The sequence below is a fragment of the Cariama cristata genome, unplaced genomic scaffold (assembly GCF_000690535.1).
Source record: "Cariama cristata isolate BGI_N322 unplaced genomic scaffold, ASM69053v1 scaffold40482, whole genome shotgun sequence".
NCBI lineage: Eukaryota > Metazoa > Chordata > Aves > Cariamiformes > Cariamidae > Cariama > Cariama cristata.
In genome coordinates, this window is record NW_009605147.1 from 30856 (window position 1) to 55758 (window position 24903).

The following is a 24903-nucleotide window of genomic DNA, read 5'->3' on the forward strand; positions in this document are numbered from 1 at the left end:
TTCCTGCTAGGTGCAGAACACAGAAGGTGCAGTTATATGTATTAGAAGGATGCTGGCTGGAAGAGACAGAGTTATGATCAATACAACTAAATACTACTTTGAAGGTATGTATTTGGATATACATACTTTCCACAGTATGCACTGGTAAAGCAGAAGGATTAGTCTTATGGTAAAATCAGCAAATTATTATGTCATTAAGGGCTGTACTTGCACAGATCTGGCAATAACTTCTTGATTTCTGGCATTTCCTAAATTCAGAGCATTCAACTTTGAAATCCAGGAAATGCATTCCTCTGTGGGTAGTTTATTGCATAAAAAATAAGCAACAAAAAAGGACATATCTAAAGGTTGAACTTTGCATGGTCCGGGTGCTGTTCAAACACAGAGCATGACTGTTCTCTCATACGATCAGTCTCCACTCTCTCAGGGACTAACCACTCAGTAGCTTCCTTTAGCCTGTACTCAAACTATATCCATTTGCTTTCTCCTTTGTAGTATCTTTCTCTTGCAGTTCAAGTGGTAAAGTTATCTTATTTAAATACTTAAAATTATTTTATGCCTAGAAGTGTTTTCTACTTTATTTTTCAAGTAAGATAAAACAAAAGACTAGATTATATTAGCATAACAATACCCCACCTGCATCCATATTCTCCTGATTTAACTTGCTGAGGAACAGACTCTGAACCAACAACATCAATAGCATTTGATCTGCTGCTTCTGCAAAAAACCATCTCACATATCTGAATATGTACAAAGGTGTCTGTTTAATGGTAACGTAAAAAAATAGCATTGGGTGACATTATAAGACAGTGACCACTTTCCAGACAAGGACTGTCCCTGTGTTCCAGATATCAATCTAGTATCTGCCAAAGTGTCGCAATGGCTTTTCTGTGCAGTGCAGTAGGTAAGATGTTTCCAGTTGCCTGCTTAAAGTGCAAACAGCTCACGAGGCAGCCATTTACAAGGCAGGACCGCAGCGTGCTAAGTGAGCGCAGGACAGCTAATGTCACCCCCTACTGCTTCTTTTAATACTTCTGTCAGCTCAGCAACACGGTGACTGCTGCTGGAAAAAAAACATGCCTGGCACTTCTGATGGCTTCCTGTGGAGTTACATGGAGAAGAGACAAACAGCCTGAAGGCTCAAAATGAGATCAGTGCACAGAAAACACGCCTCACATTTTCATGTCTGTCTCCTTCTGCTGGGGAGAGGTTTTGCCGGAAGGGGGGAAAAGGAGGAGGGGCAGGGAAATGAATTATGTTGTACAGACACTGTACCAACAGCTCTAATAGCATGAGGAAGCCATCACGTTAGAGAGCACAAATGTGACCCCTGGTCGCTGGCAAAACATCAAGAAAATTTGGCAATGGTATTGAGACATAAAAATAAAATAATTATTTCTGTATCTATGTACAACTGTCACAGCACTGTGATGGCCGAGTTTAAATACTCCAAGTCTGACCCTTGGCTTCCACTATGGGATGCTAACTCTTGGGCCAACAGGGGGAATGATGCCACTGGAAGAAACACATACACTGCAAAAGATAGAGAATGAGGCCAGGTCTACTCCTCATGACAAATCTCTCAGTCCTGCAGAAAATGGCTATGTGCACTGCATAGCCAACATCATGGGCTTGATTTAGAGTCACCATTGTGGGGACTACGCTGAAAGCAAACGGCAGGCTGCTGGCTTTCGAGCAAACGGATTAAATTGAGAACACCAGACCAAAGTTACCATCCCCCTAACAGAGTCAACCCTATTTACTCCACAGCTCATGTCCTCCCCCAGTGTTCCTGAATCTACCTCTTCCTTATGCTGAGAAGAAACCTGGGAGAAGGGCATCCAGTACAGTACAAGAACAAAGAAGGAATAGCACTGTTTTGACTAGATAACACACAATGGAAGCATCAAACAGGAAGCAGGGAAAGTCTCTGTGGCCTTAGAGGGAAGACTCTGTCCAGTACTCATGAGGAGGCAGAGAAGAAAAAGGCACATGAAGGGAGGAAGAAAACATTTTCTGGTATTCAACAGGAAGAGATTTAAACACCATTGAACTAGCAACCTATAGAAAACTGGCACACTTTTCCAGAGGTAATGAATAAATTTGATTCGGGCACTGCTCTGAGCATGAGTAAAGGTGGGGAACCAGGGCAGGAATTCTCAGAATCTCACAATTTGTCATGTCTTAGGTAAATTCAGACAATACCGTCTCACAGTTATGAGAATACCTTGGTTGCATGCCCAAATTTTTTTCTGTTACTTCGAAGAGTTAATCTTAAACGTTCTTCAAGACTAAGTCTATATAGGAGTTCCTGTAGAGGCTTAAAAATTGTAATTGCTGTAAGGAAACAGACAGTGATGATGTTTACTGTAGTATGAATCCACCTGAACCCCAAACCGAAAGGCACAGATAGGCCTCCACATCCAGTTCACCCTCTAAAATGCCATCTCCCCAGAGAAAACTTTCTATTTCATCTTTCCTACCTTTTCACTCTCTGCAAACTCTTGCAATATAATTTGTCTCTCCACACACAGTTCCAAGAAGTCTTCTGAATGGAAACTTTCATGTAGAGCAGGGAAGAACGTTAGCTGGTTACAATCCAATCCCTTAGCCATGTCCCTTTCTGCTCCATTTAATGTTAGCTCTCCTACATCAGTATAAAAGAGATTGCAGTTTTAGTGGCAACCAGATGACAACAAAAGTGTTTGCACTTTAGACTTGTACCCAATCTGTTCTATCTTGGGAAATAGCATTATTTATCTGCAAAAAAAGAGGCAAGAGAAGTAAAATCTGTGACTGCTAAAGAACGATGCTTAGTTCAGGGAAATAAAACCAGGTAGCTGCACTCAGTCATAATTCAAACGAAATTCTTATAATCACTGAAGATTAGGAAATTAGGAAAAACTGAAAATGGTAGTCTTCTGGAGACATACACTAAGCAGGATCTTAACAGAACCCAAGGAGAGACAATCCACTCATATCTTCCCCAAGTTGTATCCCAAGTTTTGCAGCTTCACTCAGCGTACGCAGTTAGGGAAGGTATGATCAGCCTTCTTGTTGGAGGGCTTGTTTGGAGTCTAGAACAGTCTTGTTTGGAGTCTAGAACAATGAGCTCCACTCTCACTTGTTTGCGAGGCCCTATCACACTAAAAAAATGTACGACAATACTGCCTATTTCCAACAGTGTACACTAGAAGCTTCACCTGGAGCAGCCATACAGGTGGCTGAAATCCACAGCCTTAGACTTGGCCAACATTTCCAAACTATACATCTTTCTCAATGGTTTGTTTTTTTTTTTTTCCTCTCTGAAAAACTATTGACTTCTATACCATATTTCACTCCCCCCCTCCTCTCTTCTTTTAATGTCTCAGATAACAGAAAACCTGGCCTTGTAAAATGAAAAATCTTGACATAATGATCATATTTTGAAAAATCTGGTTCTATTTTGAACACTGAAAACCAATTTGACATGTTAATATTCTTGATGATTTTCTTCCACTCTCCATTACTTTGTCCACATTCTTGGAAAGTTACAATTCCTATAACCACTTGTCTGAGCCATCTGTCACCTGGTTTTAAGTACTATTTCAGAGGTAGAACTGGAATGTCTACTAAAAGCAGAGGGAAAGTGCACTTTTCCTTCTGAGTTTAAGCAGCTGGGAGCTTTCCAGGTGCCTAAGAATGCCCAAAGCTTTCATTTCAAGATAGCTTTTTTTGCCTTCAGATCTTCCTGGTGGCAACAAGAGAGCAACAAATTCTGAAGACAGTTTATATACCACCTATAACAATTGCATCAGTCTTTTCCCAGATATTACAGTGACTTTTTAGCCCAGAGTGCTGACAATAAGGTTTTTTCACTAGATGAAATTCTGACCTGGAACTCCATATACTAACTCCAATTCTCTTTGGCTGTTTGCGTCCACCCTCTTGATAATGTAATTTAGCCCTACAAGGTTACCTGGATTCACTTCATCAGGGGGGGTTGTTTCATTTCTGTTTGCTAGGAGAACCTGAAAAGACACTAGGTATGACTAGAGTGGAATCTGCAGACAGGTAAACATAACTCAGAACTCTGTTGCAGAGAAAAACACAGACTCAGAACTACATTGCAAATAAATGCCTTGGAAATTCAAACTCAGTCATTTGAAAGGACCCAAAGGAACAACTAAATGTAGGAACAAATGTCAACAATTAAGCAAAAGGACTATTGTCTTTTCAAAGATGACCCCACATGAGGCCAGTTAGAGGCTAAAAAAACATACCACCCAGTCTACAGAAAACTGACAGAAACCAAGCTTCACATATAAGCTGAAAATGTTGTAGAGGTGGGAACCTCCTCATATACTAAAGTGCTTCAGCTTCTAGTTGATAGGATTTGGCACTTAGACACTATAGAGACAGACAGTAGTAAATACCCCACACATAGTTCTCAATGCTTAGTTCAAACCACTCTAATTCCCCTTTTGATCATCCACCAGTTCTAGCGCCCTAATAAGCATAAGACTAACAGGGCAGTGCAGCCTTCTAACTGAACTCTGTTGCATGCATTGGGAAGCACTATACCCATGAGATACTACAAGCAGAAAAGTATGGTTGGGTAATAACCTCATCTGTCTGGGAAGATCTTCTCCCAGAAAAGGGAGGAAAATAATTTTGTTGCTGCTAAACATGTCACAGCCCCTCTTACTCTCTCAAAACCAGATCTGTTCAGCTGGTTCTCTATGCATGGCACAGCATATTGATGAGTCACGGGATGAGAACCAGAAGAAAGAGGCGAGTATAACACCAGCAACTGTTACAGAAATTGTGCACCTCCTGCAAAAGCTTTCTACCTCACTCTTCATTCCCATCGTTGCTGCTCGGGTATTCACATGTTGAATCCTCCTCCTCATTCGTGAAGGCCCTTCATAACAATCAAGAATCCATCGTGGCTCTAAGGACGGTGATGCATCTCTCCATGGGCCTCTTCCGTAGAAAAGCTGCTCCTCAAGTATCATCCAGTTCTTGGCTGCTTTGCTGTAACCACACTGCAGCATCTGTGGGACAGAACCACTTTGTGCCGTCTTTTGCACACTTCCCTCCTCCCATCCAGCACCACCCCAGTGATTCAGAGGGATCTACCCAACCTACCAAATGGGGCCACTGCAGAGGGAGCACTGCAGACCCAGCAAACGCAGGTATGACTGACCACTGAAAGTGTGCTGTGGGAGATGATATTAGTCAAACTAAGATACAGTGACAAATATAAGCATGTTGCAAACTTCAACCTCCTTGACAATGGCTACCTTCATTAGATTTCCAACTCAAAAGCAGTGAGCCAGGAGAACAGCATCACAGAGTTTTTATTCACTCCAGATTTTTCTGGCAAAAGTTTGTGTCAAATGGCAAAACCCTTGCTCACTAAAAACACAGTCTGAAAGTCTCAGTCAGAAGTCTACTGTGCTCCCTCCAAGCAGGGCATAAATTTAATTATTTCTACTTAGGAGGTGTGCGCAGAGAGTTGGGGGGCACTAAAATATCAATTTAAAGGAGAGAAGAGGTGAGAATTTCAAATAATGAAAAGCTTGTTGGTCTCTGATGGCCAATCCTGAAACAGAAACATACCTGTGAGATTTTACTAGCTAGGACCTTGAGGCCTCTTGAAAAGTTTTACTGGCTGCTAAGAAAAATATGTCAAAGTCCTGACTTTCATTTCCACCACTGTGAGAGTGGAATAATTCATTTAAACAGAAGAAAAAAGGCTCCTGAAGATAAAGTGAGGAATCTGGTGAGTGATGCTATATCACACTTCAGTAGTGATGTCAGGAACGGAGTATTGACTCATCAACTCTCAGCATTTCTTTGGGCATACTACTCATCTCACTTCTGAAATGCTTGATTTCTCAGGGTAGTCCAAGAGCATCCTTTCAACAACAGAAAGCTGTTGCACTATATTCCTGTTCTTTACCTGTATGTGGTTCTTGTACAACGAGGCATACAGTTCCTGCCCAATTCGTCGGTACCGTTCCATACATGACACAAATCCCTAGAAGAAACATTAGAAAACATTACACCAAGGTGCTGCAGGTGTAAACTCCGAGGGTCAGAAGCAGGCATTAGTTGCTCTGTCTTTTACAAGAATTAGGGAGTATGGCCTGTGTCTGCAAGTCTGATGACTCTCCAGACATTATAGAGACAAAGCAATCATCTGAGAGCAAGTTGCACACTTAGACCAGGAGGATAAACACATTCATGATCTTAACAAGGACCATTAGTGGAACTACTCAGAAGGAGAAAGAAAACAGCAAATAAAATTTAGGGCTCCTCCTTTTGGACCTAAATTAGTTAGTAGTGCAAGTAGCATAAAAGACAATTATCTGTTGTAGAGATCCTGACTGAGGTAATGATCTGTAACGATATACCTGCTCCTTGCTGCATAAACAGAAAGCGCAAACAAAGGAACGGTCCACGTCCCGTTTTTGCAGACAGGAAACCAACTGTTTGCAAAAACATTTTTGAGATTTTAGATTTTAGAAGCCTAAGTCTTCTGGCAACAAGCGACTTAGAGTACAAATGCACTATTTAATGAGATTGTAAAGCAGAGATGTCTGAGCTAGCTCGAGAACTAGAAACTTGTAGAGCTGTACTAGTGCAAGACGACACCCATAATAACTGCCTCTGCTCCGTTACACAGCACAGACATGCCCTAAACACCAGGTGTTTCTGGAAATCCATGTTTTCCAAAGCAGTCTGACAGAACTTCCTGGCCACCTTTCCTTTCCTTCCAGAATGCACTAAACTCACAGTAGAGTGAACTCACACTAACAGTCGTACATTTCATCTGCTGTTTCATTGGAACAAACTTCTCAAGCTAAGGGTCTCTGTGCAAGTACAAGACTGATGAACTGCTGTCAAGAGATTACGAGTTACATTCCCCACTCTGCAAACAGACTGTTATGTGATCTTCAGCAAGACATGTAATTGCCCAAATCACTGCATCTCCAACCACAAAACAGAGACTATAATACTAACATCAGAGTTACACAGGCTAAGATCATGAGTGATGGTCCAGTGTGGTGGGATCCTTAAACTCGGGGAGCAAAGAAATGAAATGGCTTTCATTCTCTTCTTACCTACTCCACCAAAACCCACAGGTTTTGAGGTCACAAGATTCACATAGTCAAGACCTATACAGAACACAAACCAGAGAATTTCAAACAGTGCTTCCTATCTGACCTTCCCTTTTGAGAAGATCAGCAGAAACATTATTAAACTCAATGGAATCCCTCAGGTACCAAGCTAGCATCATGCAAATAAAAACAAAATACAATCTAGGATACTCACTATCATACTAATTCCTCAAATTCACCTGTCAAACTTTAATCAAAGACAAGCTTCCTGCTTTGAAAATGCTAGGTTTGTTCCCCACTTTCTCCTTGCCATCTATGAAATTCTGGGTCCCAAAGAGGCTTGAAGTAAAATATTTGTTTTCATGACATTTTTTTGCCTGATCAGAGAGGCAAAGCATACGGAAAGGCTGTGTGTATAGCTGAAGCACTGAACAACTGCTGACTAAGCTACTGGCTTGTTTTATCTTGTTGCGTGAAGGCAACTGAAGAACTAGCACAGGACTCTGCTTTAACAGGCTATCCAACACTCATGGGACTGTTCTACAGCCCTGTAACTCAGACTTCTCTATGCAAACAGAAAGATAGCTGCTCCATCTATTTCTTTCCTTGCTCAGTGTCTCTTTGTGTGACTGCTGACAAGAAGCTACTGGGAGGAGTTCAGTATCACAGCCTTCTCAGTAATAGCCACAGGTGAAATTTCTCCTATTTGACAGTGTATTTCCTGGAAAAAGTTTCTAGCTATCCTATTACAACTACAAGATGCCATGTTCGATCTTCTAGGCATACTTGCTTTAAATTTTTCCAAACCAAAACCTCTCTGGAAAGGCAACTTTTTTTTCCTGAAGTCAGTGGTACAGCACATTGGGACTTGACTCAGGACGATGCTTCTAATCACTACTGAAAGAAACAGAATCCCAAAAGTCACAGGATCCAAATAAACCATAAATATCTATTCCTTGTGCCAGCCACATGTGTAGGAAGGATGCAGGCTTACTTGAACATGATTCTGAAGTCAAAATAAGATTGCTTGCCCTTCCCAGGAACTTAGAAAATGTACATCAAAGCCATGAAATGGAAAATGGCTGACCATTAACTGCATTACAGAGAGTAGCAGAAGTATCTGTTCCTTGGATAAATTCCTGAGGATTAGAGGTGGCAGAGAAGGCAGAAGCTGTTTGGATATTATACAGCAGAGGTTAGTCTGCCCCCAGTGCTATTCAAAGGCTCTCATGACCACCTGAGCTTCCCTGACAAAGGTGAGATTGCTGTGAGTCACAACACCAGGCTAAACTGGCTATGAAAGTCTCAGCCTCTCACTACCTAAAGCCATGGATCAGATGGCTAACTTTTAAATGCATGGACTCTGTGCCACGCTGGCAGCAATTCCTCACAGCAAACTGTCTAGCTGCTGCTTGCACTGTGCTATAATTAAGTTAACACACAAGGTCTATGTGGTGTGCCGATTACTGCTGGCTGCCAGCCAGGTCTGTACCCCTGCCGCGAAGCCACATTTATTGGTGTTTCCCTGCAGGAAGCTCCTGTTTTACACTGATGAAAGTCATTACATTTTTGTTTGTTTAAAGCATCATTAAACCTGTAATCACAGTTGCGGCCTCACAAAACTATTCCATAATTCATATAAAACTCCCATAAAGGCTGACCTAGAAAGCAACAGCATCTCTGTGCTGTTGAGCTGGGCTCAGTACAGGAGAAGAGCTGAGATCTCTGCTCTGCGTGGACATAGGGTAAAAGCCATTCAGAATAGACAATCAATTCTTCCAAGTGTTAACAACTATTTCAGATACCCACAGGCTATTCAAGCTGAGTCAGTGCTCTACTGGCAGCTGTTTCATAGTTGCTCATAGTCTCTATTTCACTCATGGTCACTGATTAGACCCCTAAGGTCAAAGTCCACACGGCAAAGATTCTCACTGACTTCACTGACCCAGCTCCTAGCCTTTGAAACATATGAAGAGTTCTAAGAAGGAAAAATTCTGCTAGCCACGTCTGGTAAACTGAAGACTAACCACTTTGGCTTCCAAATAAGCTTCAGCTAGCCATCTTCAACCAGATGAACATGTCCTTCATGATCATCCCCACAGGAAAACCATCTGGTTGTAAAATGAAATGAACAGTTAACAAAATTGGAGATCACTGTGACTGGGAAAAAAAAAAAAACAACCACCGAAACAAATCAACAAACAAAAACGAAACCTGAAAAGATATTTTCCATAAACATGGACAATATAGACTAGGCTATTATTTATTAAAGTGTTCAGTCAGAACAATTACACTGTAATGCTTAAAGAACAACTAGTGCAAACAAGTTTCTAACAAATAAACAGTTTCCATTAAAAACTGTAGGTGGTTATCCTTTAAAATGGCAACTCTTTATGCAGTAGATTAAATACAACAGTGCCACAGTGTAATATCTATCTTGAACAACAATATGCCAGCTTTGACAATTGTTAATATTGTGTAACATAATGTAAGGTTTGAGTTTCATATGCAGAAAAGCAGGTGTAAATGCAAGAAATATGACCTGCATTCTAGGGAAGAACATACTAAAAGGCCATACTGATCCATCCTTGCCTAAAATCTAAGTATGATACCATGCTTTAAGTCTTTTTTAAACAGACTTCTCTAATTTGCAGCCTTAGACAACCACATTCTAAGTAGAATCAGGTTGTTTTGCTGCCTTAGATTCCCCAACCAATATTTAGAGCTTGAAAAGGTGATGGAATTTACAAGCTATTTCCCTATTAAAAAACCAAACTACAGAATCAAAAATCATTTCTCCTTTTACTGCATGGAGACCTGATGCAAATAGGAGAGAAAATGATTAGCACTGGGGAAAGGTAAAACCAGCAAGGAGAAAAATGCTGGCAAACAGAGAAATTAGTATGCCAAAAAATCCCAAAGAGTGGATTTTCTATAATTTCTTTCAACTAAAGGAATTGAAAGGCTGCTTGTAATAAGAAACAGTTGAAAAGAAACAAACAAACAAAAAAAAGAGTTGAGGTGTGACTTCTAAGTTAACAATTCTCTACTGAGCTGTGGAATATTTTATGTCTGACTTTTTTATTATTTTTTTTTTATATATATATATATCACTTAACACTCCTGCACTCAATAAATATTCAGGCTTGCCATAATAAAGTCGTATTGCATGATACAGACGCCACATCTGCCACAGTTCTTTCCTAAAGAAACATTATGTCATTGGAGCTCTGCACTTTGAGGCTTTCTTTGGGGAATTAAAGGCTATGTGTTGTATTACAGAACACACATGCACACAAAAGTATGTGCCAAAACTCTCAATAAATAAAAATAAGACAAAATAATTTTGGACTTGGAAAAGCCAAAAGGAAAGCCCAAATGTCCAGATCCCTCACTGTGCCAAGGCACTAATCCCATGGATGATAGTGAGAATACCCACATACTTGTTTCAAAGCATATGTTTTAATCATCTGTTGGTGAGGACTAGAACTAGTGATATTAGTCTACTACTTTAGCTCTTCTGAGCAAAATAAATATTATAAATATCTAAACACACACAGTAAGAGCATTCATATAGCATCCCAGCTATAACAAAAATATCTACTATCGTACAGTATTTTTCACCAGTACATCTCAGACGTCTTTATGAAAGAGGTCAAAGTCTTTAGCTTACAGATGGGGAAACTAAGACAAGTGAGCTTCTGGAACATCCTGCCACTATGACTTGGGTTGTGGGGGAAGCGGGCTTGATGATGGGGTAAACCCAACCTGAATTAATTTGAAACAGCCTGATAAGCCCACAAAGAGGATGTATATGGTGACAGCATGCAGTAGTGGGAGGGGGAAAAATTTGACAAATCAATTCGGAAATCCCTTCTACTCTTATGTTCTCAGTGCCAGATCGTATTCTAATATAGCTGATTAACCAGATATTAGGTCTTATATCACAGGAAGAGTCCACATGCTTTATTCCTCTAACCATTCTACATAGAAGGCTTTTTCTAATTACAGCTATTCAAGCCATCACTACATTTTTAGAAAGTATTCCATGAGCATACAAAAACAGAATAGCAGGTAAGGAGCTCTTAGGGATACAACAAACTGCATGTAAATAGCATACATGACACCGGCAAAGAGTTCATGAATGGCAGAAATAGTTTTGATGACCCTAATTCAAGATAATCACTGTGTTTCAGGGTGTGTTTAGGCATACACTTCACAACTTTTATAGACAGGTTGTCTGCTACTGAAGGGGGGCGGATTTGCCTTTAATCCAAGCATTTAAGATACAAACACACAGATGGTAAATACACAGCACTTGGACCTTAAAAGTGGCAATTAAACATGCTTAAAACCTCTACAAGTGTTTACTGCAAAAGAGGAAAACAGGAAATTAGCAGCATTAGAATGAGAAAAATGACATGATGCTAATGTTATACACCATTCCCATCTTGAGTCAAACAGAAAAGTTGCATTTTTTATGAAATAGAACACTAAGGAAATGCCATTTTATAAAGAGTAAACTGTTCAATTTTACTTTATATATTCCCCAGCAGCTCAACGTTAAATGGCATCCACCTGTGGTGCAGCATTGCCGCTCTCAGCAGCCCCATATCCCAGCTCCGCCCTCTGGTCTACATGCCCTAACCAGCATGGATCTCCTGTCACTGATGATGTAACTTAATCAGGAAGGAGACACTTTCTCACAAAAGTGATTGATTTTTGCAGTCATCATCTAAAGCCAATAATCTTTTTAACGGAAAATTCCTGAACCACTACGACTTACATAACTACAGAGCCAGATTGTCAGCAGTTAAATTTTGAGCCTCAACTCTTTTGAGGTGCGTAAACTATCTTCTTCTATTCACTTCAGTTCTCGTGCTCCTCCTTCTTCCACATGTAAGCAGAATTGCCCCTCCTGACATGCACAATTAAACCCCAATGCTTCTGGTCCTTTCCTGCTAAATCACCAAGAATAAATCAATTCCTTCTTCATCAGCCTCCTAAGCAGAGGACAGGATTACAGCTAGCATGGCAATTTTACAGAAAAGGAACCGAGTGTAAGAGTAAACTAGAGTTGAGTGAAGTCTCGAATTCACCAGCCCTGTTGTATTCAGATACAGGGACAAAGTGTTCCAAGTCTACTACTGCTACTAAATCTAACGTGGTGAATGAGAGGTACACTCAGGTACACTGCTACACTATGCAAACAATAAGACACCCATCTTGTGATCAGACTACTTTTCAAGGAATTGACTATGCACTAGGAAGCCAGTAGGTTCATTTCATAAGAGGAAAAATTGTTTCATTAGTCACCAAGTAACAAGCATTAAGCTAAGGCAGATAATGTTTTCCTTAGCAGATTAAAGAGCAGTTTATCCTAGTCCTCATACACTCTTCACACTGAGTGTTGTTTGCAGGCTCTTTTAAATCACAAAATTGTTATTGCTGTGTGGATTTTATTGTTGCTTTGCCAAAATTCATTTAGCTTTTCAACAGACTGTAGTTCCAGCAGTTAAGTGCTGCATGGAAGCTTCGTGCCTCAACCCGCTAGGAGGCTAATGCATAGTGCCAACTGCTCCTAAGGATCATGGATGGATTCCTGGCATCACCAGTTGGTTGGGGAATAGCAAACTTAATGAGAAAAACCTCCATATTTCAGTGCATCATAAATGCACCCACACACAGAGGTAGGTTTCAAGAGGATAAACCCGAAGTATGGTGTACATGTGATGAGACTTTCACACTGTATTTATCAGCTAAACTCAGGCAGCACAGGAGCAGCTCTACTTCTGTAGAAACTATATATGTATGCATGTATGTGCACATACATACACTCCTTCAACAGATGATACTACTGAAGAGATTAATTCCTGGTAGAACAGATAACTTGTCTCCTAATAGCAAAAAAGCACAATGGGAGGTGAGACATGTTTGTTCTTTAATCCCGTCTCTGAGAATGACTTCCGTGACTTTGGGATAATTCACTCAACCTCTTGAGGGCTCAGTTTCCAATCTGTTACAGCAGAGGTATTAGCTTTTACCTCTAGCAAAAGGTGAAGGTCAGACTTTGGCATGGGGAACAGCAATAGGGTCTCTTTTTGCCTTCACTTGTTCTTACTCACCATTTTCCTATTTCTATTTAAAATGGTGATTTTCTATGAAATACTACACGTGTATGTAACTTAGGACTTTATTACATAGTATCTCAATGCATTTAACCAAAAGCCTCGTCCAAAGAAAAATGTGGACTTCTAATCCTTTAGCTGATGAAAGAATTCTGTAAACATTACCATATGCTTAGAACTCAGAGTACAGAATACAAAGAACACCTCTTCCCTAACCCTTAAAATCACCAGTTTTCCTAAACTGACATGCATTTAAAGGTGACAAGACTACTTCTGGATTTTTTTAGTGCCTGTAGAACAATCCTGGACTTTACAGGCTACTCTGCAGCAGAAAATATGAATGGAACACAGATAAGCACAACAAAGCTTTATCTTTAATTTGGCTAGCAAGGATGAGAACAACAAGAAATGAATGATCACAGACTTCAGCACAGGTTTGCAACCTATACCCTCACTTAGGAGAAATATTTAAGTTCATCTCACAGAGATTTCTAGGACCTCCCCAGATTTCCTGTTCTCTACTTGCACATACCACCATCCCATTCTCACACTTAGCTATTTTCAGCCCCTAGTGTCTGACAGAAACTCATACTTAATTTTCTGGGCACCCAGACTCCTATGTGCATTTTATATTGCTCCCTGCATGAGATGAGACACCATATATAAACTCATAAACTTGTTGATAAGCAAATTTAGTCATAATTCTTCTCCTTATAAAGATTTCTAATATTAAATAGCATAATTGAAATAATGCTTTTTTTGTCAGAACAAATATAAAACAAATATAGAACTTAAGAAATAATGAATAATGAAAAATTGTTTTCTTGTGGGAAACTGCATGAGAATGTTGATTCCACCCAAAGTTTTAAAACAGAAATGTAAGTTTGATTAAGTTTAAATTGCTGCTTCAGACTTTCGAATCAAACAATCCATACAAAGCAACTTAATTCAAACACATTATTTCTGAATTATTATAAATAAAATGTTGCATCAAAATTCTGGAAGAAAACAGACATATTTGGCCAAGAAATATGAAAAATCATTTGTCTTTCTATATACTCAGCAGAGAAAAAAAAAAAATCTGTTTCAGTGACTAGCACTTGTTTCTAGGGTTTCTCTGCAACCAAATAAAACCCTGCTTTCATCCACATGAACACCATTCAACTGATTTAGCATCATCTCTCTTATGTGAAAATAAAATTATTCAATCAGCAGTTCTTGAGACAAGATTTCAATGCCAACAGTTTTAAACATTAAACTCCATTTGCTGAAATCCTATATCCAAGCTTAAACCTGAACCAGACATAACCTCTAGCTTGAAAGGCAAAGATACATTATAAAAAAAATATGCAGGCAACATAAGAGAAAACATCTTTTAATACAATGTGTAATAAAATGAAAGGACTTCACTGCCACAGGACACCACTCAGTTTAAAAAGTTTTGGAAGGGCTACAATTTCTTGTATTTCAGGTATCAAGATGAAACTGATATAAACCAAGAAAGGGACAATTTTGCTAGGATAGATTTTCTACTGTGCATTTTGCTGTCACACACCATCTACTTTAGCAACTGGATTTTTAGGGGACAGACTGTGGGGTGAGGGGCTTGTGGATCTCAGTCAGCCTAATAATTTGTATTCATCAGCACACAACCTTCCAACTTCCCTGTTAAACAGTTATCTTCAATGAATGTGCAAATTATCCCCATACATTTCAGAAAGTTCGGTGATTTGTATTACATAAAATTAGATAGCTTTGCATTTTATGTTTTCATGCAGTTCTTATCTAACTTATTGACCTGTTGAATTATTTCTTTATGATCTTGTAAAAAATCTGAAGATGATAAATGAGCAGTGTGTCAGATATCTGTGTAAGAGGACATAAAAATTTCTTTGTTCAAAGTTAAAGAAACTTTTTCCAGCTTGCTGCGGCATACTGTAATTTAGATTTGAGCCAGTTATTAAACAAGACAATAATATTATAATGGCAATTGTTTAATATACATCATTAATAGTAAAGTGCCTGCTTTCATTGAAGTAAAAAAAAAATGTGTGCTATGAGCAGTTTTGAAATGAATATTTGATTCCAAAATTCCCTTGTGCATTTAATGACATGCTAATTTACATTTTAATTACTTCCTAAGAAATCAAAGCATTTGTTGACAGAAGAACATAATGTCAACTTCACGGTGCACTGTTGGTGGATAGTTAATGAACTTAATTAGATAATTAGTGATGTTAATTATCCTTTTATTATGAAGATAAAGATGTTACACAAATGATGTACTTTTCAAAGAAGTATCATTATATGTTTGCTTATTTTAACTCAGTTAACTTGAAAAGCTGATAAAAGACCAACTGATTGGTAAGAAAAATATTTAAGTAATAATTGTGATTATGTTTCAATTTCACCTACTGTGAACTGCTAAATTGAGCTTGTCCTTCCTTCATACCAAATTAGCAAGTTCTTTTTGTTCAACCTCGCTCTCCTTTTCACTACCTGGCATACCTCCCCAGCTTAAACAACCACTCTCTGATGCAGTGGCTCTACTATTGTTTGAAAGACCAAGGCTGCTCAGCATCAGTCTTGATTTTACAGTCAGGTATTGAAAGATGCTATAACAATGCAGGAAAGAAGTAGCTAGTATTTGAAGGCACTGGTCCACTATTTAGCTCTGAGTTCAGCTGCTAGTGTTGCCACTGACATCTTAGGTGATAACGGCCAAGTGTCTGTAAATTCATGTCCGTCATCTTGAGATAAATCTTCTTTCTTGTAAAAGTCAAAGCCCACTGACACACAACATTTTGAAGTAATGTTGATTTTGTTTCCTGGGGTGGAGTCTTCTGTGCCCTGATAAGAGGCTAGGAATCAGCCTTCCAGTTTAACATAAACACTTCTGCTTGAAAAGCCTTGTTTAAAACTACTCTCTAAAACACAGACTCTTGCACACAGACATCTCGCCCAAGAATTTGTGAGTGTGATCTGTACATAGTAATTTAAAACAGGTCATTTCTCCTTCTTCCCCTAAACCTAATGTAAAATCTGTAAAGATGGCTGCAAAAAGTCTGAAGCAAGATTGACGGAGGAGTGAATGAAGCCCTAGTGCTCTTTCCTGATAGAATCATGTGGGGCAAGAGCCTTGCCCCAGACAGGACTAAATCTGTATCTATGATGCAGCTACTATTTGTACTAGGTAAGTAAGTCCTAGCACTGTACAAAACATACTAAAAAACTCCTGTAAAGTGTTGATGTAAAGATTTACATTTCCAGCATGGAAGGAATTTAAGCCTGTAGTTCAAACTCCCACTGAAGTCAATAGAAATTTTATGTCTAAATACTTCTCAAAATATAATGCATTACCACCACAGGTCAATCACTAGACACTAGATATACTAGCCATATTTATCTTAAGAATGAGTGTTACAGATGAAACACTTTTAAAAAATTTTTGCTGGCTGTGAAATTTGAAAAGATTGCTGTTCTTGGTGTAACAAACAAATCATTTTCTGTAGTGACAACAATTTTAGCCACTGGCCTAAGGGAAGCCTGGTGAATAAACACATGGGAAAACTAAAAAAATAAATTTCTGTAAATCTAAAACTAAAGAAAGTCCTAAAGACTTTGAAATAATATGTTGTTTGAAACATGCCTCGGTCTTTCTCAGATTTCAAAAGAAACATTAGTTCCTAGAAGAGATTTGAGAGGCCGTCTGTCTTCCTCTTGGGAATCTAACTATAGAGGCAGGACTTGACAGGCAACTTTGAGTGGAGCTTGCCCAAGAGACATTTGCTATTACTTCAACCAAGGGTATCTGTTGTTAGGAAACTATGCAGAGTTCAAGTGGTCCTTGGTCATATCACTAATCTTCTTGTTCAGTGATAAGATGAGGACATACAATTCACTTTCCTAAATGAGTTAATGAACTTGCAGTTTCTTTTCAGCAGGTACATCAAGACTGCTTAGCCATCAGTATAAATAAATAAATAAAATATTACATTGTAAAAAAATAAGAGGAAGAATTTTCAAAAGGAACTGAAGCAGATTCTGTGTCTGACAGTGACTTAAGTCTCAGCCAAGAAGTCTTTTCTTTGAGCCTCTTCTTCAGAAAGTTATCCACGGAGACAAAGAAGGCTCTTGCTGACACATTGATGCAGTTATCTTTTACAGATTTGCTGTGGGTTTAACAATCTGCCTGTTGCTTACAAAAGTAAGCACAAGAGATGGGCTCTTGCTACAAAGCCAACTAAAGAAAAATTAATCACTCCCAGTCAAGCCGAACATAGCACCTAGTATCTTCTGGTTTGTAGAGTTAAAACATTAAATGCTTTTTTTGCTGTTAAGTCTGCAGTGACCTTGCATACACTAAGGGCAGCAGACCAGAAACCATCAAACTGCTCAAAAATCCTGAGTTCAAAGGCTACATTCTCCCTTCACTTAACCAGGAGGAATTCTCTTGCAACAGAGTGAGAAAACCAGCACAACGGAGGTCAGATGATGGCTCTTCATTTATAGCTGTCTTCACAAGTGTATGTTTGCTGACCAAAATCCTACCATAAAGTTTCTGGTTTTGCAATTACAAGTTAGGAGGTCTATGTTAACCTCTTCGTTCTGAAGACTGGGATTAAAAAGACCTTTTCTATTTCATTCTCTCAAGGTATATGGGCCCCTGGCACAGAGGAATATAATTAATGAACCAAAACAGGAGAGGAAAGGCATGATCAGGTCTGCTGTAAAACTTAGGAGGCTCTGCATTTCTTGTAAAGAACAACAACTATATCCACAGCCCTGAGGCAGTGTGTCTTACAGCAGTTAGAATTATGCTGCTTGTAACCTTGCTCTGTCACTCACTCTCAGGAAGAACCTCAGGACACCACATGGTAGAAGCTATTGACCGATTTACAGTTTACTGAAATATGACTGTTATAGTGGTCCCTTGCTGCTTTTGCAAGATGACAAAAACAATTAGTCACTGCTAACCTAAAAATTAAATACATATCCTAGATTCTGGCAGCAAAATTGAGGGGGAGGGGGACTGTGGGAGGACGGAAGGATAAAAAGCAAGAGATCAAAAGGCTCGCTTTGAAACAGTGAAGTCAATGATTTTGAAACATTTCGCACTATATTCAGAGACTTACAGACTCAACCCTCCTGCTGGCAAATTTACTCAACTCTGTCACCTGTAAGCATTAAAAAAAATAATCTGACTTTGTACAGTGCTCCTCTTGCTCCTGCATGGCTACTCAGACTTCCAAGAAAGTACAAAACAGCAACTACCAGAGCCAATCATCACCATTCTACTATCAGAAATGTGATCACACTCTCCTTTCTGAATGATCATGCTTTCCAGACAAAGCCCAGAGCAGAGCATGAGATAGCAAAGTGAATTCAGAAATATGGGGAGAACACAGCTGCATTTGATTGCTAATTCTGACATTTGCCACCAAATAGCAGCGAACTGGCTTCACTGATGCTGGAGATCCTGAGTGAAAGTACAGTAGAAACACGAGGCCTGATCCTTTGCTGGAGTGAATGGTTTGAATTTTGCTGTTTTTTCCAGCTTGAGGACTGGGTCTCAAAAGCACTCTTGCTATCTTGTAAATGACAATAGGGAAAAAGTTGCTAGTTTTGAGGGAGGTGTTTTGTTTGGTTAGTTTCATCATTTTTTCAATTTGCAGCAAATGCTACTACTGCTTCAACTTCTTTGTTTATTTTCAGTCAATAAAGGAATCAAATTAATTTCTTCTTCCTACTGGGCAAAGCTTGGAAATTCTGGCTGAATTTCTGCACTTTTCTAAAATTTACTAAGTTTTGCTTAGTTAGGAACAACCGTGCTTAGCTCTCAGTAAATGCAAATATTTGTATTTTACTATGGGATTTAAAGGCTTTGTCTCTCACTATGTAGTTCATATTACTACTTTTCCTTTTATCTCAATGTTTCAACCAGGTGCCTATTGCTGTAGGACATAGGTCCATAACCAGCAGTAGTGAAGACAGAAGCCACTATCTGAAGATTTTTCCTAAGTGAATACAGAAGGCACTCAAGACACAGCAAATGATACAAAATCCCATTACAGCACTTCTTAAAGTGACTACCAAAGTGAGGCCGAAAATATGAGTTAAAAGCACAAATATCATTTACTTTTAATGTAACTTGTGCTCCCAACTTCCTTTGATATCCCATCTTACACCTTGCTTGTGAAATGTAAGAAGAAAGAGGGCTCTTGAGGAGCAAGGAAATTAATTTTCTTTCTCCTTGATTTCATCTCTCTGGAAAGTGTATCAAACTCTTTCAAAGATAGGCTGGAGGGAGAAAGGGGGAGACGGAGAGTGGAGAAGAACATTTGGAACTGTAGCTTCTCATCTCATTGAGAGGAACAATTTATCAGAGCTGTGGAGCTGTCAGTCCTTGACATGATAGGGAATAACACCAAATGACTAATGTTTCCTCCAAACCCAACTCCTTTAATTACAAGCCGCTTCCTTGCAGAAGAGAGACAGAAGATGCAGAAACACCAATTTCATGCACTTGTGCCTGAATAATGTCTCCATACTGCCTTTTCCAGATGGCAACCTTTTCACTGGAGGAACTAATGATGTGGGCATATTTAGGGAAAAACCAATAACGGAGTCTTTAACCTTCAACAGCAAAAAGCATGTTGTACAAAATGTTCCTTGGGATACATTTACAAATATCAATTACATTGCTCACTGAGGTGTAATCAGCTGTAATAATCAAAATTAATTTTAAAAAAATAATGAAACAGACCCCAGGGCAAATAGTCAATGCTCTTGTAGTATGACATCACAGTCTACATATGTACCTGGGAAGAACTTGCTCACTCTGTAAGCAGCAAAGTGATTTTTAAGGAATGAGAAGGATGCTGTAGCATGCTGAGGAAAAACTTGCAGCTCAGTAAGGTACTATCAGACACATTACTTGAGTATCATAGCCTTCCTGATCAACACACCTGGAAGTGAACCAGTCATCACTGGGGATAAAGCTGCAATCTACTACAGCTTGAGCTAGAGGGTTAATACTCCCTAAACTGATGCTGTAACAGACTCGCTGTCTCCTCAGCAGGAGAAAAGATGACGTTAATATGCTCAGCACTGCAATAACACAAACTCAGTCCAAAGATCTGAATATTCTCCCAATGCACTGCTGCTCTACCCTATAGCTGGTTACTCTAGCCCTAACACACTTAAACAAGTAACATCTAACTGATGCTTTTTATTTGTATGCTTGACAAATGCCTAGCAAAAACATGGAAATGGCCCCCTCTCAGCAAAGGAGGAGCTTACACATGGAAAAAGTAGTCCAGCTGCATTGCTGGCAGTAGGAATGCTGCACACCCTCCAGACCCATCCCTGGTTTATATAAGCACTTCTTTCCTTATCTCTTGAGGCTAAACTAAAATTTGGACCTTTAATACTTCATATTTAGTAGCAAATGACAGTACTATGGTAATACCTGATCCTTTCTACTAATTCAAGTGTCTGAAGGACAAGGTTTATATAAGCGATATAAATCAAAAGCAGCAGCAAAGCCAGCATCTTGTCACCTTGCTCTGACCCAAGCAGAGCCCTGTGAGCACAAACACACACAAGTTGTTTAGGTTTTTCCTTTCAAGTGCAATAATTAGGCCTCATACAAAACACACACATTAACACATTATATGTTAAGGCTGCCAACCAAAGTTCTTCGGATTAATGACTATTTCTTAGTGATTATTCCTAGGAGTCTAGAAATGGAACCTTAACTGCAATAGGTGTCTAGTTTACAATGTAACATGCCAACAGACATACTCAGAAGCCTTCCAAGTCCAGACAAACTCTTCAGAGCCCTATCAAAGGCAGACTGGTGACAGAGCCAGAAAAGACAAAGAGCAGAAGTTACCTCAGATTTGCATGTAATTTCCTTTGCATTTCGTCCAGGCATCAACCTAATAGCTGAAGAGAGGCTTTCACTCCAGGAACTGTGCTTGCTCTGTGACAGGCCTAGCTCTGCTTTATTCTGGAGAAGCTTCTTTTCAGATCCTGTGGGCCAGAGCAGACAGAAAAGCTTTTAAGACTTGAAGTTGAGCCTGTGGGAAGGAAGAGGGTTTGTATCCCTGCTACACAAGACACAATAACATGGCAGTGCCTCACTCCAACTGGATTGTCCTTCTATTTATAAGATGACACTGAATTAATATGTACTTCTCAAGTCTTTATTTAAAAGCCTCACAGGGGTCTGCCATAGATCAGTTTCATTATACGGATATGAACTTTGAATCCCTGCAGCACTACACACATTGGAATGCTTTTCTTCACCCAAACATCGCCCCTTTTAAATTCTCCTATGGGATACAATCGTCTAAGGAGATTTCTTTTTCTTGCAGTCCAGCACAAGCCCCCCAACATCACCAGGTGAGTACAGAAGCGCTGGGGCATGACACAGAAAGCAATCAGAATCCTGGATGAAAGAAACTGAGAATCTGCTTTATCTAGCAGGTGATGTGCAGAAGAAGGGTATAACCAAGGAATCAGTGGCTTTCCACTAAGCACTACATTTACTGCAATATCTTTGCTTACTACAACGAGTGTTCCATAAAAGAACAGAGACCTAGCAAGTGTTGCCAAGCTTTGGTCATAATTTCTTCCCATAAAGGAGTGATCTCTGTTATCTTCATGTCCCTTTCTTTGTCATTTCCTTTTACAGAAAGATCCATCTTGTAAGTGTCCTCCAGAGCCTGCCGCCTCTGAGAAATGAGCTGCTTCCAGATGATGTCTACTGTTCTCAGAATCTCCCAATGGACTAGGAAACAAAAGAAATGACAAATGAAGAGTCATTTTTTGTGTAAGAAGCCGAGCAGCAGATAAAGCAAAACCATCTCATTTGGAACGGCACTGGTCCAGAGTAACTGCTGGAGTCAGTGGAATTGCTCCATTTTGTTTGCTGCCTCCACAGGTTCTAAGCCAGACTAGTTAGTCTGATACAGAAAACAGCAGGACATTTCTTTTACTGTATTTCAACTCCCTGAAAGAAACAAGTAGGAGTGACAGATGAGTCTAACTGGTTTCTGCCTTGGAAAGCCATCTCATCAGAATTTTTGTGATCTTATTATCACACATAGAATGTTAAAGCACATAAAGGACATTCCTTTATGTTGCCAAACTTCATTAGAGACAGTTGGGGGAAGGTAACCAAGTCGTGAAACAATTTGACACAGCAACAGGATGCTGTACAAGGAAGTGCTGAGCTGTTTTGCTGTATTTCCCTGCAAATCAGACTTATTTGGTTGCATCATATCCAAGCCAATGTATTACAAAAAAAGAGCATCACTCTTCTGTAAGGTTCATCTTGCAGCCCCCAAACTGAACCCAGCTCAAATTTTTTCCAGTATTTCTCTTAAAAGAGCAAAGTGTTTCTTCCTATGTACAACAGACAGACAAAAGCTCTGTATAGGCCTTGAAAAAAGAAACAGAGCTACAAATAGTATGTATCTGGGCACTGATACTGGCCACAAAATAGGGAAGAGATCTCCAAACTGATATCCATTACTCCTGAGGATGTGGTGTGTGAATTTTGAATAAATAGGTATGATGTAAATACAAGTAATTTTTAGTACAACTTTCCTTTCTCTATCCTGTGCCTGCAGTACATATACACTGAAGAGACAATTAAGTAGCACTTGCGCAAGCTGCTTTGACAACTGTTTAGGCCAGGCATATTCCTGCTCTGTCAGTCAAAGGGAACATGTACCATAAATTACCATCATCTGGAGTAGGCAGGCTGCGCTTTTCCTCTTCACTGGGTGCAAGGAAAATTTGGTGATACGAAGCCAGCTTTGGTTTTGCATCCACCCCAAAACCTTCTGGATAGCTGTGACCAAAAAAAAAAAAAAAAAAAAGGGAGGGCACATGAGGAAACCAGACTTAGAACAAACTGAGGATAGTGAAAAAGTTAAACTTATTTCTACTCATCCACTCCTACTCGATTCATCTAGTAGATCAATATTCCCAGGCTTGAGGGCTTACACCAAACACATGATACTGCAGAATTTACAGGAAGTGGGAACTAAACCACTGCCAGTCTCGTTTTAAAAGTCAAGTAGCAGTCATCAAGATCCTATGGATCATTCCATTGTACATGCCTTATCCCTGTATTTCTTAGTACGCTTGTATCTACCATTCATCTCAAGTAACTGGAACACAGGGTTGTACTAATGTAGCCAGATTGCATCCAGCTTTCTTGTATCTCCCCTGAGCATCTTAGTATGCTGTCTCTTTGCTCTGAATTTCTTCACTAGAGGTATCTCCCATTATGTGGGAAACACTGCCTTGCTGTACCCTACACACCTGAACTGCTTACTTGGTCTAAGTTCTTTGCACCAATGATTGTTCATTCAGTTTATAAAGCACTCAGCACAAAAAAAGCCGCAAACTTTAGCACCATGATGCGCCAGGGGAGGTTCAGGCTGGACATTAGAAAACTTCTTCACTGTAAGAGTCGTTAAGCATTGGAATGGGCTCCCCAGGGAGGTGGTGGAGTCACCATCCCTGGAGGTGTTCAAAAAATGTTTAGATGTGGTACTTCAAGACATAGTTTAGTGGGCATGGCAGCATCGGGTATACGGTTGGACTTGATGATCTTTGAGGTCTCTTCCAACCATAATGATTCTATGATTCTATGATATTAGTATCATGTGGATGTGATTATAATTGAGAACACCATGGGCAAAAAGAGTTAGTGCTGCTTTGGGGGTGGGGTGGGCTGTGTGTCAGAAAATTTACCAGTCATTAGGTAAAAGACACCAGGAATTTCAGCACAGCAGTAATACTTACAAGTAATGCAACAGGCTTAATTAAGGCATCTAGACAACCTGGACTTGGTCACAGAAGTGCTGTGAATAATATATACATATTATATATAGCCACTAGTAACATACTGTGTTCTTTCAGTTGTAAATAAGCACTACTATATGGGAGAGTCAAATCTCTTGGGTATGCAAAGGTGTCATTTTTATTTCTGATTTTCTCTTAAATACCACAGTTCTGATTCCCCGGATTTGCTATGCTTGGTTGTTGGATAACATCAACAGTTCTGTGATTTATTGTTTAAAAAAAGTTTCTGTTCTTGCTACATACAAGTAATCCTTACCCCATCTCAACAATTTTGGCCTGGAAATTATTATCTGACTGCAATAAGAACAATCAAGAAAAGACTTCAGGAAGTGCAGGTCATTTCTGATGTAATACTACATTAATGGATTCAATTCAGACCAGCTAAGCAGCACAGGTTTTCATTGAAACAATAAACATCATTATAGTGAATAAAGCACTAGCCAATATTTGCTTCTTTTCACAAAACACAGTTTCCAAAATAACTCTCAGGCTTACATTAGCAAGAGTACCTCTGATACACCACCTGTAAGAATAGCAAACAGAGTGGGTATGTATGTTCTAGTCCTATCCAAGTCAATGACAAAACTCCCAACTTCAGTACGACAAGGACCTGGCAGCTCAGATCCAAGTAATCATAACAGAAAGATTCACAAGTTTCATGTATGTTTTCAATGTACTCACACAAGAATAGCTGCTGGATCAGAAAAACCATCTACCTAAATTAGCCCATGCAGATGTCTCAGAGAATGGCCACCTGCATGCTTGTGGAGTGATTATAG

General features: G+C 39.5%; 1 protein-coding gene across 1 annotated transcript in view; it reads right to left on the bottom strand.

Moving 5' to 3' along the window:
- The window catches only part of WDFY4 (WDFY family member 4), a gene marked incomplete at its 3' end in the record, with an annotated part of 75969 nt that overhangs the window by 27903 nt on the left and 23163 nt on the right, over nucleotides 1-24903 (bottom strand). The window contains exons 23-28 of the mRNA XM_009695848.1: nucleotides 22993-23102; nucleotides 21843-22034; nucleotides 21135-21274; nucleotides 5948-6025; nucleotides 4838-5036; nucleotides 2484-2647 (exon numbers count right to left, since the gene is read on the bottom strand). Coding sequence (XP_009694150.1) covers nucleotides 2484-2647; nucleotides 4838-5036; nucleotides 5948-6025; nucleotides 21135-21274; nucleotides 21843-22034; nucleotides 22993-23102 — 883 coding nt within the window. The remainder of the gene's footprint in view (nucleotides 1-2483; nucleotides 2648-4837; nucleotides 5037-5947; nucleotides 6026-21134; nucleotides 21275-21842; nucleotides 22035-22992; nucleotides 23103-24903) is intronic.